Source organism: Ricinus communis, chromosome 7, assembly GCF_019578655.1.
Source record: "Ricinus communis isolate WT05 ecotype wild-type chromosome 7, ASM1957865v1, whole genome shotgun sequence".
NCBI lineage: Eukaryota > Viridiplantae > Streptophyta > Magnoliopsida > Malpighiales > Euphorbiaceae > Ricinus > Ricinus communis.
The window spans coordinates 29,226,469-29,238,917 of NC_063262.1; the positions used below are offsets into that span (position 1 = coordinate 29,226,469).

Below are 12,449 nucleotides of genomic sequence, written 5' to 3' on the forward strand. Positions count from 1 at the left end.
TGAGAATTCAGGAATTGTTTGATATGAACAATCAAAGTTGAATTATCACTTGCTATAATAATGTCGATCACATATAAATAGAGCAATAAAACCAGTTTCATCCTTTTGGTAAACAAAGAATAGTTTGAAAAGAAACAAACACAACAAAAGTAATCTTTATTTAGCTATCACTATCAGCAGTACATACAGTTGACGAATGAATTCAATCATCCATGGTTTTCCTTGAATTGCTCATGCATGAATAAGGCTTCTGCCCTTGTTTTATTTAAGGCATTGAAGTATCAATTTCACTTGGGGTTCTTGGGGAATTGTTTATTATTACTATGTCTTTTCATTTTTTGAAAAGAAAAAGAAAAGAGCAGGTTTGGAGTTGTTTGATTAGCATTTGAAGGAAAGGTAGGCCACAAACTTAAAAATCCCGCAAATTTGCTTTGCCCATGAAAATAAACTTAAATATCAGGCACAATCGCAGATTTGGTGGAGCACCCTCCCACCAATTAAAGCAAAAGAAAAACATCAAAGAGCAAAGCTGTGCCTTTTTTTCTTTTTCCACGTTTAGCATTCAGGAATTAGTAAGTTGAATTAGAAAAGAGCAGAAACTTTTGTTGATTACTCATATCCTCTGCTATACATATTGAGTTGAACATTATAATAGTGGGGCGTGAATGCAAATTGGCCCAGAAACAGTGGCGGTAGTCTTTTTCTTTTCTTTTATTATTACCCACATCACAACACGAAGGCCAGAAAATGGAGACGGAAAATACTGCGATTGGTTAAGGATTAGCCTTTGTTAGTGGACTCGGTGGTCGGTAATTTTGTAGTACAAGGAGACACCCACCCGCCCCACTAAAAAATTATACTATTTTTAATTATTGTAAAAAAGTGGACGGCTTTTGATTGAACTGAACTGGGAAAGGTATCCATCCCGCATCAGACAAGACAAAAGGAAATGATATAAATATAAATATATATAAAAAGCCAACCCCACCCAATTCCTTTTTAGCTCAGAGCACAATCATCTTGTCCTGTTCCTTCTTAATCCGCTCCCAGATTCTTTTCTTCAAGGAGAATACCCTTATTCTACATTATATACCTTCTGACTTCCTGGAGAAGAGAAGTCCATTTCCTCGACTTCTTGTTACAATTTACGATTACAAACAGGCAGACATGGGCCTGCAAATGCATTTCCAACTAGCAGTAATGTTACTAATGTTGTTGGTTGGCAATGGGCATGGGAGTAGCGACTTTAATATATGGCCAATGCCGAACTCAGTGAGCAACGGCTACAGGAGGCTTTACATGGCCCCTCATTTTCAGTTGCTCACTGACTGGGATGATGCTTCTGGGATTTTGAACGATGCCTTCTCCAGAATGCTTCATGTTGTCCAAATGGACCATGCTCTTAAAAATGCCAACTTCTCCGCTTCCCATCCTTCTCTCATCCTCAAAGGACTTCATATTCTCATTCTCTCTCCCAATCTTCAGCAGGTTTCTTACTTTTTTATTTTCACAAATGCTCTTTCTTACTCCATTTTCAGATTTTATTTTTCTTCCCCCTTCCATTTTAATCAACCTACTTTTCTCATTACTGATTATTTGTATGTATTATCTTTTATGAATAGATAATTGCGGGATTCTTCTGCAAAAGGCTTTAACCTAATCTTTCTGTATCTAAATGCCTTCCTTCAAGAACACTTTAGAAAACCAATGTCATCTGTCTTTATGAAAATGAAATGTTTCTATCTGTCTCTTATTTTCTAAAGTCATTTAATTCTGTAATTTCATTCAAGTTTCTGAATTGCTTTCTGTGACTTATCTTTTCTACCTCGATTGGGGACCTCGTCTATTCTGTTTACTTTTACATTTTTATCTGTTTTTACTAAACAACACTGCTTTACAGTTACAATATGGTGTTGATGAATCGTACAAATTACTAGTCCCTGCACCTGAAAAGCCGGAATATGCACTTCTTGAGGTGGGTGTACCTGTTCTCATTTCCATTTTCGTTGAAATCTTTGGTATAGTTCACCAAATTTTACTTGCTCACTTTCATAATTATCTTGCTGTCTCATTCTCCTTGTTCACATGGTTTGACTAAAGAAAGCAGAGTCAACTTTTTCATATTTCATAATGTAGCCATCTGAGATTTTCAAGTGGAATCTATTGTATCATCGAAAGACTTCAAGCCTGCCCAACTTAGGAACTAGAGTCTACAATGGTTACTTTTAATTTGAAACAGAAAACAATACGGAGTCTGGTCTACATTGACTACTTTTAATTCATATGTAGTTCCCGTACTCATATCTTATTTTGAAACAATGCAGGCGCAGACAATCTATGGAGCTTTACATGGGCTTCAGGTGAAGTATGAATTTTGATAGACATAAAAGGGCCATTTCTGCTTTTGATACTAATTCCAAATTCAAGATTGTCATCAATGGATTGATCAGATAATAAACATAAAATATTGCAGACATTCAGCCAACTATGCCATTTTAACTTTAAAACCAGTGTGATTGAAGTTCGAATGGTCCCATGGACAATCATTGATCAGCCAAGGTTCTCTTACCGGGGGCTCTTGATTGGTGAGTAGTTTTTTTTTTCTCTGAATTGTTTTAATTCCTTATAGATACTCCTGTTAATAACACTTTTCAACTATTGTTTGTCTACTTGTTCTGAAGCTAATACATTTTGACATATACAAGTTTAAGTCAGCTTTACTTAACTGTGGGCTTTAGTTTTACATGTACTAGTTAATTGTTCAGTTAGGTAGCAATTTACCTGATTATCTGTCACCATCTCATATGAGGAAAATAAGGTCAAATGGTTTGAAGGGTTATCCAAGCCCCTTGACTGGTTGTATGGTCTAGTTGTTGGTTCACTCTGGTTTATAAATCATGGATCCAATCTGTTCTTTTCCCATGTGAATGTTCTCGTCTGACCTATAGATGGGTTGTATGCAGATACTTCACGACATTATCAGCCACTGCCAATGATTAAGAAAGTGATTGATTCTATGGCCTATGCAAAACTGGTATGTGACTCATTATCAATGGGACTGGACATGAATTTATGTGATGGATAAATCTGTACCTATCTATTTATATATACATGCATGTAATGCAACCAGTGGGATTTGTTATAAGCGTTACATGTAATATTTAATTTCCTAAATGCCTTCATTGAAAAATATATATTCCAATGAAAACTTCTTAGGCTACATATCTATACAGAGTACAATAGGCCAAGCAACTTATTTTCCTTTAGGCCAATTTGCTTTAAAAAGTTATATATGTTGCCTAATTGACCTGTCTTCTCTTGTATCTGAGTGAACAGAGCTCCAACTTTATCAACTTCCATCTGAATGGCTTATTAATATAGCTTTTTAGGAGCAACAGGATAGGTTGCGTTTTCACCTCACATTAGATCACCTGCTTAGATCCATGTTATTGCATGGTTAGTTTAAGAGAGAAACACAAAGGGTTGCAAGAACATGATTAGCAGCTCACCCTTGAGCTGGTAAATTAATCTGTTGAATGAGAAACCTTATCTGGAATTCAGTAACCTTTTTGAATTGTTTCTTTGTTGCTTTATCCAGAATGTTTTGCACTGGCACATTGTAGATACACAATCTTTTCCTCTGGAGATACCTTCATATCCAAAACTGTGGAATGGTGCTTATTCAGTTTCCGAGCGATACACTTTTGCTGATGCTGCAGAAATTGTGAGGCAAGTGATTTCTGCTGTTTGGACCTTCCACGTTAATTCTACCTGATTACATTACCTCTAATGTTTTTATCGAAATTTTCAGTTATGCCGAGAGGCAAGGAATTCATATATTGGCTGAAATTGATGTTCCTGGACATGCACTCTCATGGTAATAGTAATGTTCTCAGTGTTTCCAAGTTAATTTCTTTTTTTTTTTTTTTGCTCACAAATAGGGCACACGTGCCAGTTAGATGAAAAACTTGAAATTTTTGCCTCCAATTTCGACTTATCTTTAGTATATTCTTGGATGATAACACAAGAATTTAGGCATTCGAGTTCTGAACTCTTGACTATGACTGCTGTATTAACTAGAAAATCTCCACTTTAATCAATGCTCAATGATAGAGTTTATAGATGATAAAAGAGAAGAGGTTATGTCAATTACCATCACACAATGAAGCACAGCCCTTATTTCAGTTTGGCTAGAAATACAGTATTCTATAGATCAGTGTACCCTCTGGTAATTTTCAAGGAGCTTTTACGATTAGCCTCAGTAAACTTTACCCTGAACCGAAAAATGACATGACAGGCATCTAAAGTCCATTGTCTGGTTTCATGGTGATAGTCTGGGGCTTACAAATTAAAGGCAGTAAGCAGGAAGGAAACTATGGTGTACAAAAGTACTGATGGGTAGGATTGTTCATGTAATATACTTCAGTTTTCAACTAGCTAATGGCTTTTACTGCCCACTCAAATTGGTGTTTGATGATTGTCACCAAATAGAAGCACTTCTTTTGAAAAAGTTTGAAAAAACCAGAAGAAAAAAAATGCTTATGGCATCTTTGTTGCATACAAAGTCTCCAAGAAACTTAATGGCAGTTTTGCCCTTTTTTTTTCTTCTTTTTATAGGGGAAAGGGCTATCCTTCTTTATGGCCATCAAAGGATTGTCAGCAACCACTTGATGTCAGCAATGAGTTTACATTTAAAGTGATAGATGGAATCCTTTCAGGTAATGCCTTGCTTCCTGTCATAATTATGGTGGAAGTAATGTTATCATGTGATGAAGATGATATAAAAATGAAGTGATGACACAATTTCTCTTGTAAATTAGTGTGCTTAATTCAATGAAAAAATTATAATAATAGGTAACGTCATTGGATTTTCATGTTACAGATTTCAGTAAGATCTTTAAATTTAAATTTGTTCACTTGGGAGGTGATGAAGTCGACACAAGTAAGTTTAACACCGACGTTTGAGTCTTATCATTATTATCTGTCAGCTTTATTTGTCTGTGACGTCACTATTGTTTTTGTTCTTAACTTCTAATGTTCTGTTCTCTTTCTGTTATAAGGTTTAATGTGATATTCTCTATAATTGCAAACCTTATAATGTCTTTCTAAATTTTTGTGGATGAAAGTTCATTGTATATTTGCATTGAGTACTTATTTTGCAGCTAGCAACAAGTAGTAAATGTAGATTTCGTAGCATGCTAGCTGCACAAACATACCTTTTCAGGACAAAAACTTATCAGCTTTTCTTATATAAGTTGAGTTTGACTTCTCGTAGGAAGTGGAAATTATTATCTCTTAAGGTTCAGTATCACATTAATTTCTTACAGTTCGCAAGCTTTTGTGTTTTTCTTAACATTCTTGGGTTTTTGAATCTCATTGATATTAACTTGGAAGCGGAAAAGCAACAGTCAAGTAATTAAACCTTTCAAATGGTCAAAATAGTTGTAAGCAGGAGTAGCATCAGGCAAGAAAAACAGTAGTGAAGTGTGGAGTTGAATAGATATTAGGCAGTTCCCATAAATCAAAGTTGTGAAACATCCATTCTACTAAAATATTTTTTAGTTAAAGATAATGCGGTGTATCACCATTCTCTAAATTCATATGAAACTTGATGATTTACTGAATTGTACAACTGCATTATCCATTTCAGGTTGTTGGACATCAACTCCTCACATAATGAACTGGTATACAATTTATTGTTGTAATCCATGCTTTAGTATTATGACAAAGTTGCTTCATATCATTACTGTCAACAAATGTTTATGTGTTATAACAATTACATAGATGCAGGGAGTACAAATTCATTGTTTCCTTGTCTGGTAATTTAAACTGCAACTATATTGGACCATGATTTATAGGCATTCTCAGTAAAGCTGTCCATTTCCGTAACTTAGAGTGCATTGGCCCCTTCCTCATAAAGGAAGATTAATCAAGAAGAATCCTCAAGTGACAGAACATGACTCAGAAAGTGAAACCAATATATAGAGGAATTTGGATAGCAGGAAGTCTGCTTTCTGTTGCTGTTATTCAACACATTATTATCCCTCACCCTGGAGAGTTAAAGTGGGTATAGAAAAGGGAATAATTTCTGTCCCAAGTACTTTGTGCTGATAGTCATTGGGCTTGCAGTTCCTTTTTAGTTTATTGATTTGGTTACTATTTTCGGAATACAAGAATGTTTTGTTAACGGTTTTAGAGGACATGTGCCCTAGGCTCAATTCAGTACTATGTGGAAAGAGTGGGAAATTCTTAATCCTGGATATAATGCTTAGACACTTTTGTCTATCCATTTGGGGATGAAACAATGAACTCCACTGTCACTTATTCCACCATTAAAGGGCTTCTTATGGTTATTATGCCTCTTGAGCTTCCAATAAGAGTCACTTGGCTAAGTAGATCGTCAAAGTTAACTTTTTTATTTCTTCTTTTCGTTAAGAATATTGCTAAATTAGATCTCATTTCTAAGTTCACTAATTTCATAACATCACATCTTTTAAATTCCATTTCATATTTAAATTCTTTCGATATTAAAAGAGCATGAGAACTTTTTTCCTTATGTATCATATTTTTATCCTTCAGATATTGGAGTATTCTTAACTATCCTGACTATGCAGGTTAAAAAAGCATAATAGGAATGAATCTGAAGCTTATCAGTACTTTGTCCTGCGGGCACAGCAAATAGCTTTGTCCCACGGATATGAAATTGTTAACTGGTATGTACCTTATGGATAAAGCTAGATATTAATTACTTGGTTTTAGATCATGTCTAATCATTAAATGTAACAGGGAAGAAACCTTCAATAGTTTTGGAAATAAATTGAGCCGGAAAACCGTGGTGCACAACTGGTATTTTCTCCTTTAATTACTTTGACATTGCTGATTTATGCTATGGGCATAATTACGTGTCATGATGCATCTTCACTTGGTTTCAGTATTGGTCATTAAATAAAAAGCTTGTTTGTTGTCAAGTCATCTTTTCATATGTACTTTGATTCATTACTCATAAATTGTAATATATGATAAAATATAGGTAAAGATTATAAATCAAACTTACATTTGCCCTTGCAGGCTTGGTGGTGGTGTTGCTCAGCAAGTTGTTGCTTCTGGGTTGAGGTGCATTGTGAGCAACCAGGACCAATGGTATTTAGATCACTTGGATACTACATGGCAAGAATTCTATATGAATGAACCACTCACAAACATCACTAACATCGAGCAACAGAAGTTGGTTATTGGGGGTGAAGTATGCATGTGGGGAGAAACAGTTGATGCATCCAACATTGAACAAACCATATGGCCACGTGCTGCGGCAGCTGCAGGTACTTATATGCATTATTATATAGTTATACCATATATAAATAATGATATACAAAATGAAGCATTATTCTGATACAGGCCTGGTTAAGTAACAAATATTTTAGATTATAGGATGAATTGGTTTTCTGTAACACAATAATTCAAAATCATCAAATTGTTGGCAATTTCCAACTGAAAATTGTGGTGATTTATAAATCTAAAATTTCTTTACGATTAACTATTGAGTTAATGAAGCCATTGCCACAACATCCTAAAGCAGTCTTAGTGAATGCATGATTACTATTGCTGTCTGAAATACTTGCCTATTTTCTTCTTATCAGTTAAAACTTTTAGGAAGAAAAGGCAGTTTAGCATGATATCTGAGGCTATGATTTATATGGTTCTAAGTTTGGAATTGCAATACATGCGCAATCTACCAAAGGGGGAATACATGTGAATGGTAGTGATGGTATATGAAATTGTACAAAAAAAGGTTTGGATTTTTCAGTAGAAGGTTGTTTGGTCTCTAATAAGTAAGGTCATTCATGGTGTAGTACTCTTTATTGATCCAAGTAACCTATTGCAGTAGAATGGTGTTCTGACATTTTAACTAACTATATCCTTTCTGCTTTGAATGTCTGTGTGTGAAGAGCGACTATGGACATCTTATGACAAGCTTGCCAAGAATCCAAGGGAAGTTACTGGAAGATTGGCACACTTCAGGTGTCTGTTGAATCAAAGAGGAGTGGCAGCAGCTCCAGTTGCTGGACCTGGCCGAGGAGCCCCTCTAGAACCAGGTTCTTGCTATTTGCAGTAATGAATGTTTTCACATCTCCAAATCTTGAGGATGAAAACAGTTTCATTTGCAATTAACCCCATTTGTAACGACCTCAAGTAATTAATTGTAATAAAATCTGGTTGCTTCCTGGTTCCATCTAAGAAGACTCTCCATTCTCTTGGTCAAAGCATGTCTCTTGAAACTGTGTTTATGCCCGCACTTGACTTTAGTTAAAGCATGCAGGAAAAGCAATACACCATTTTAAGAATGACCATGGCAAGGAGCCTCAGACAAATTGCCAAAGAAGTCATAGTCGTATTGTATCACAAAGTGAATGAATAACGAACGCTGCGCTAGCAATTATCAATAAACCAATGCTTTGTGTAGGGCCAAAGTGGATGGCTTAGTGTTTGGAAAAGTTCAGATCTTAAAAAAGTAAGGTATAACTAGAATAGAATATATCACACCAAAATTTTTAAATAGAAGACGAATAAGAAAAATCAGGAATGCACACCAATAGTGTATGGAAGAGTATATGCGCATGTAAGACACAAAATGTTCTCCGGAGAACAAAACTCACGTTATGAAAGAAGTTCCAGCCTACTTCAAGGTTTCCAAGGTGGAGGAGGCGGTGGGTTCTGGGGGTAGAGTGGTGGAACTGCTGAGAAAATTGTGTTCTTATCAATGCCATGGCCGCCACTGACAGTCAGAGAGGCAAGAGCAGCAACTAGGCCAGCATTTCCAGCTAAGGTAGGTTCGGTGTAGTTATAACTGGTACGCACGTCATGGAACTTGTCAAACCTATCAGGCCCTCCAACCATAGCTCCTGTAATGTTATTAGGATTGGGGTTGCGGCTGTCACGCCACTTCCATCCACCCGTGCATGAGTACCTCTTCTTGTCATGGGGTATTGATGCTGCACGGTGATGCACGTGTCTTGGGAACTTGGTGCCGTAACCCACCACATAACTCATATTCATGGGATTTTTGCCTAGAATGTAATCAATCTGTACCGGAAGGCAGAAAATACCGAGATCAGGAACATTGTTTGTACAGAGCAAGTAACTAACTTGTTGTAAACCAAAGCTTGGCCGTTAATATGCTGAATTGCATCTTTCAAAGTAGAAGATTGAAGAGGAAGAGGGTACCTGAGAGGTGGCAAAGGTCCGAAGATCAACTAACGAAATAAAATTGGGACCGCAGTTCAATCCTGGAATACCAGAGGCATTCAGATAATCCACAAAGAGTGACGTCAAGAAGGCAGCATTAGCCACATACTGAAGCGGCTGTGGCCTTCCATGGTTCAGTTGGATCATTCCTCCTGCAAGTTTTCACAATTGAGCCTCAACATCAATTGCAAATCATAAAAACCATGCATAATTCCCTAAATTCAAACCTGAGCACTGGCACAATCAAGTTAAAGAAAGTAACAGAATGGGACTGTATGCATATGTACCTCTGGTCCAGTTGTATACATGGAACTGTTGCAGGTAAGAACACATAGTAAGACCAGTGACATTGTGATACATGCGCAGCATGTCCTCATAGGGATAGCCTGGACTCAGGAATATCCTATACCTGGTTAACAAAAGCATGGCAGCAGGTAACTTATTATCCCAACTCAGCACACGTGAGTCTAGAGTCATGTAAAATGCCTTGGAGTTCTTAGGGATGCCAGGGTTGGTTGCTAATGCAATATAGCTAACATTTCCTGTTGCATAGTACAACCAAGCAGCTCCCCACATGTACTCATCATAATAGCCAGTGGAGTTGTAGAAAGGTTCAATGTAAGGCTGTCCGCGAGAGTATGCTCTGCGTCTTCCAGGGTCCCTGGCAAAGGCAAAGAGAGTTTCTGCACCTTTTACCAGTTTCTTAGAATAGGCAGTGTTGTCTCGGAACACTATTGAGGCTGCTGCTAAGGCTGCCGCCATTTCTCCTGCAAGGTCGGGGCCTGTGGTAACGGGTATGGAAGGTCGGCTATAATCCATATCTTCTGGTCTTTCCCAGCAGTAATGATCATCTGGTGTTGTAGAACCATTTAGAGATCCACCAACCTATATATATAAAAAAATTAGTGAAGAACTATGATGAGACAAGAGCTGAGCATGGAGCTATATGCAGAGAAAGAGAATTTGCTTACACAAATATACATATAGTATTTATACCTGGGAATAAATTTTGTCAATTCTAGTGGCGGTAGAGTTGAATGTCAAGAGCAAGTAATCAGTACCCCACTTGATGAGATCTCGCATATGGTTATATTCGCCAATCGCCTTATATTTGTGATTGTATTCGATGAGACTCCAGCTCAACATTGTCATGGTATATGCCATAGGAAAATGGAACTTGATATTGTCTCCAGCATCATAATATCCTCCATCAAGCCCTGCCTTAAAATCTGTATCGTTTCCGTCTTGCAGCCCTGAATCCCCTCTCCAGGGTATGCCATTATTCTTGGGCAATTTACCAGCTGCAACACATCCTCTTAATTTTTTTTTATTAGTAAAAACATGTACATGCATATATGTCATAACAAAAACACTTGGCTAAGAACAACTCCCAATATGGCCATTACCTTCATATAGTCCAACAATAGAGATGAAAACATTTGGACAAATTCCAAGAGAAGAGGAGGGAGGCATACGATTATGTTTAGTGTAAACGAGAATGAAGAGTTGACTTACATCTCTGGGCATTGAAAAAGAGGAGGGCCTTGTGGAGGGCAAGAGTGTAATTGTCAGGAGGAGGAGGAGAAGACTTGTGCTTGGGCAAAGTCTTGGCGACGATGGTGGGGAGTGCAATCACCAGGAATGCAATGAGTATGGAATAGAGAGTCCACTTGAAGGCCTTATGACTGCAAACTATGCAGCCAAAGTCGATATACTTCTTCTTCTTGGTTTCTTGAGGATAGAGTAACCAGCTCTGCTGTGTCTCGTCCAGATTATGATTATGATGATAATGTTGTTGGGAGTGCAAGGCTCCCCTGTCCCATTCGATGTTCCTGCTCCTCTGGTCCTCCGCAGTTGACTCTGCTCCATTCATTATCTCGAATGATCCTCCCCAGTTGTTCCCGGAATGCATATTCTTTCTTTCTATTTTTCCTGTTTTAGACGATGATGATATTTCTATATCTCTCTGCTTACGTGCAATTTAGGCTAGTTAAAGGGTTTTTGATTATATGAGAAGAAGCATGTACTTGATCTCTAAATGGCGTTATATACCAGCAGAAACATGATATTAATTAGCAGTTTGAGTAAAAGATGTTGATGGGGAGATGAAAGATATTGAGAGTCATTATGTGAGGAATCAAAAGAAGAGAGAAATGGCAGATTAGAGGAATTTTGTTGCCTTCATTCATCTCTTTCATGTTTCAAACATAAAAAGCAGAGAGAGTTGACTTTAAACAAACTAACCGAGTTTTCTTTTTTTAATTTTTGTTAAAAAAGAGAGAGAAAGAATAAAGAATAATTTGGTGATAGGTGGTCTGGTTTTAAAATTAATTAGTGGATTTGAACAAATCAAATTTGATTGCTTGTGAATGGAAGTGTAGAAAATTGAGAGGTAGAAGCTAGCTAGCTGGTTCTGAATATGATTATGATTGTGATGGGGACCCTCTATTCTTACATTTTATTTTTTAATCAAAAACGCTTTCCACACAACAGAACGTAAGATCAAAAACAAGTCATCTATAACGCGTTGGAAACTCCCATCACCCATCCTTCAGTATCCATATTAACTTTATACACAGCATATATGCACGAATTAGGCTCACAATTCGTTTCTGTCTGTTTCTATTTTTCTTCTTTTAAAGAAAAATAAAAATAGCTGAATGTTTCAAAGTAAAGGGACCCTCTTCGAAGACAATAGGTACCACCTTTCAGTAAAAACATTTTATTAAGGACACATGTTTTCTATTATTAATATGAAGGTTATTCATTTGGAGGGCTTCTTAATGTCGCCAAGAAAGTCTGCCATTTCTGCAAGAATATCTCCAAAATATGCATTTCTCTCTTCTGTTTAGAATAAGGGTGAAGCCAAATTCAAGAGGCAGTTTCAACTGCTGCAATACATCCAAACTCCATTAATTTATTCCTATTCCTACCCTATACAGATATGGCAATTCTTTTTATGCTAGCTGCATATAATATTAATACATAATTATGCATGTAATCCTGCAGCTTGCCCTTAATTACTTTCCATCACATTATTAACTTATCCTGCCCAACTACTTTTGACTAATTCTTTCCATGACGACTCATTAGTTTTACAATAAGCCCTTGGATGCTTCCATTTGTTTACTAATTTTCATCAACATGCTTCTTCTCTCCCTTGATTCATTTGTTTTAAATATAAATTGACTTCCTTGATGTCTGGC

At 36.8% G+C, this 12,449-nt stretch overlaps 2 protein-coding genes across 5 annotated transcripts; one reads left to right on the forward strand and one right to left on the reverse strand.

The window, feature by feature from the left end:
• Positions 1–774: 774 nt before the first annotated feature.
• On the forward strand, positions 775–8,235 carry LOC8263447 (beta-hexosaminidase 3). Its single transcript, XM_002514723.4, has 14 exons — positions 775–1,488; positions 1,901–1,975; positions 2,325–2,360; positions 2,474–2,585; positions 2,964–3,034; positions 3,599–3,729; positions 3,812–3,877; positions 4,618–4,718; positions 4,883–4,942; positions 5,651–5,684; positions 6,615–6,713; positions 6,787–6,846; positions 7,069–7,319; positions 7,947–8,235. The coding sequence occupies exons 1-14, from the start codon at positions 1,168–1,170 to the stop codon at positions 8,111–8,113; spliced, it is 1,584 nt and encodes a 527-aa protein (XP_002514769.1). The 5' UTR covers positions 775–1,167; the 3' UTR covers positions 8,114–8,235.
• On the reverse strand, positions 4,111–11,499 carry LOC8263446 (endoglucanase 7). 4 transcript variants are annotated; one of them, XR_007216761.1, is made up of 7 exons: positions 10,759–11,499; positions 10,240–10,544; positions 9,531–10,128; positions 9,223–9,395; positions 8,655–9,081; positions 7,055–8,276; positions 4,111–4,733 (listed from the first exon to the last, which is right to left on the reverse strand). XR_007216761.1 is itself a non-coding variant. In XM_002514722.4 (5 exons), the coding sequence occupies exons 1-5, from the start codon at positions 11,153–11,155 to the stop codon at positions 8,680–8,682; spliced, it is 1,875 nt and encodes a 624-aa protein (XP_002514768.1). In that variant the 5' UTR covers positions 11,156–11,498; the 3' UTR covers positions 8,502–8,679. The 4 variants fall into 4 exon arrangements, 1 of the variants encoding a protein (XP_002514768.1); XR_007216760.1 differs by having other exon boundaries at positions 7,055–8,298; XR_007216759.1 differs by having other exon boundaries at positions 7,055–7,313; positions 10,759–11,498.
• Between the last annotated feature and the right edge of the window lie 950 nt (positions 11,500–12,449).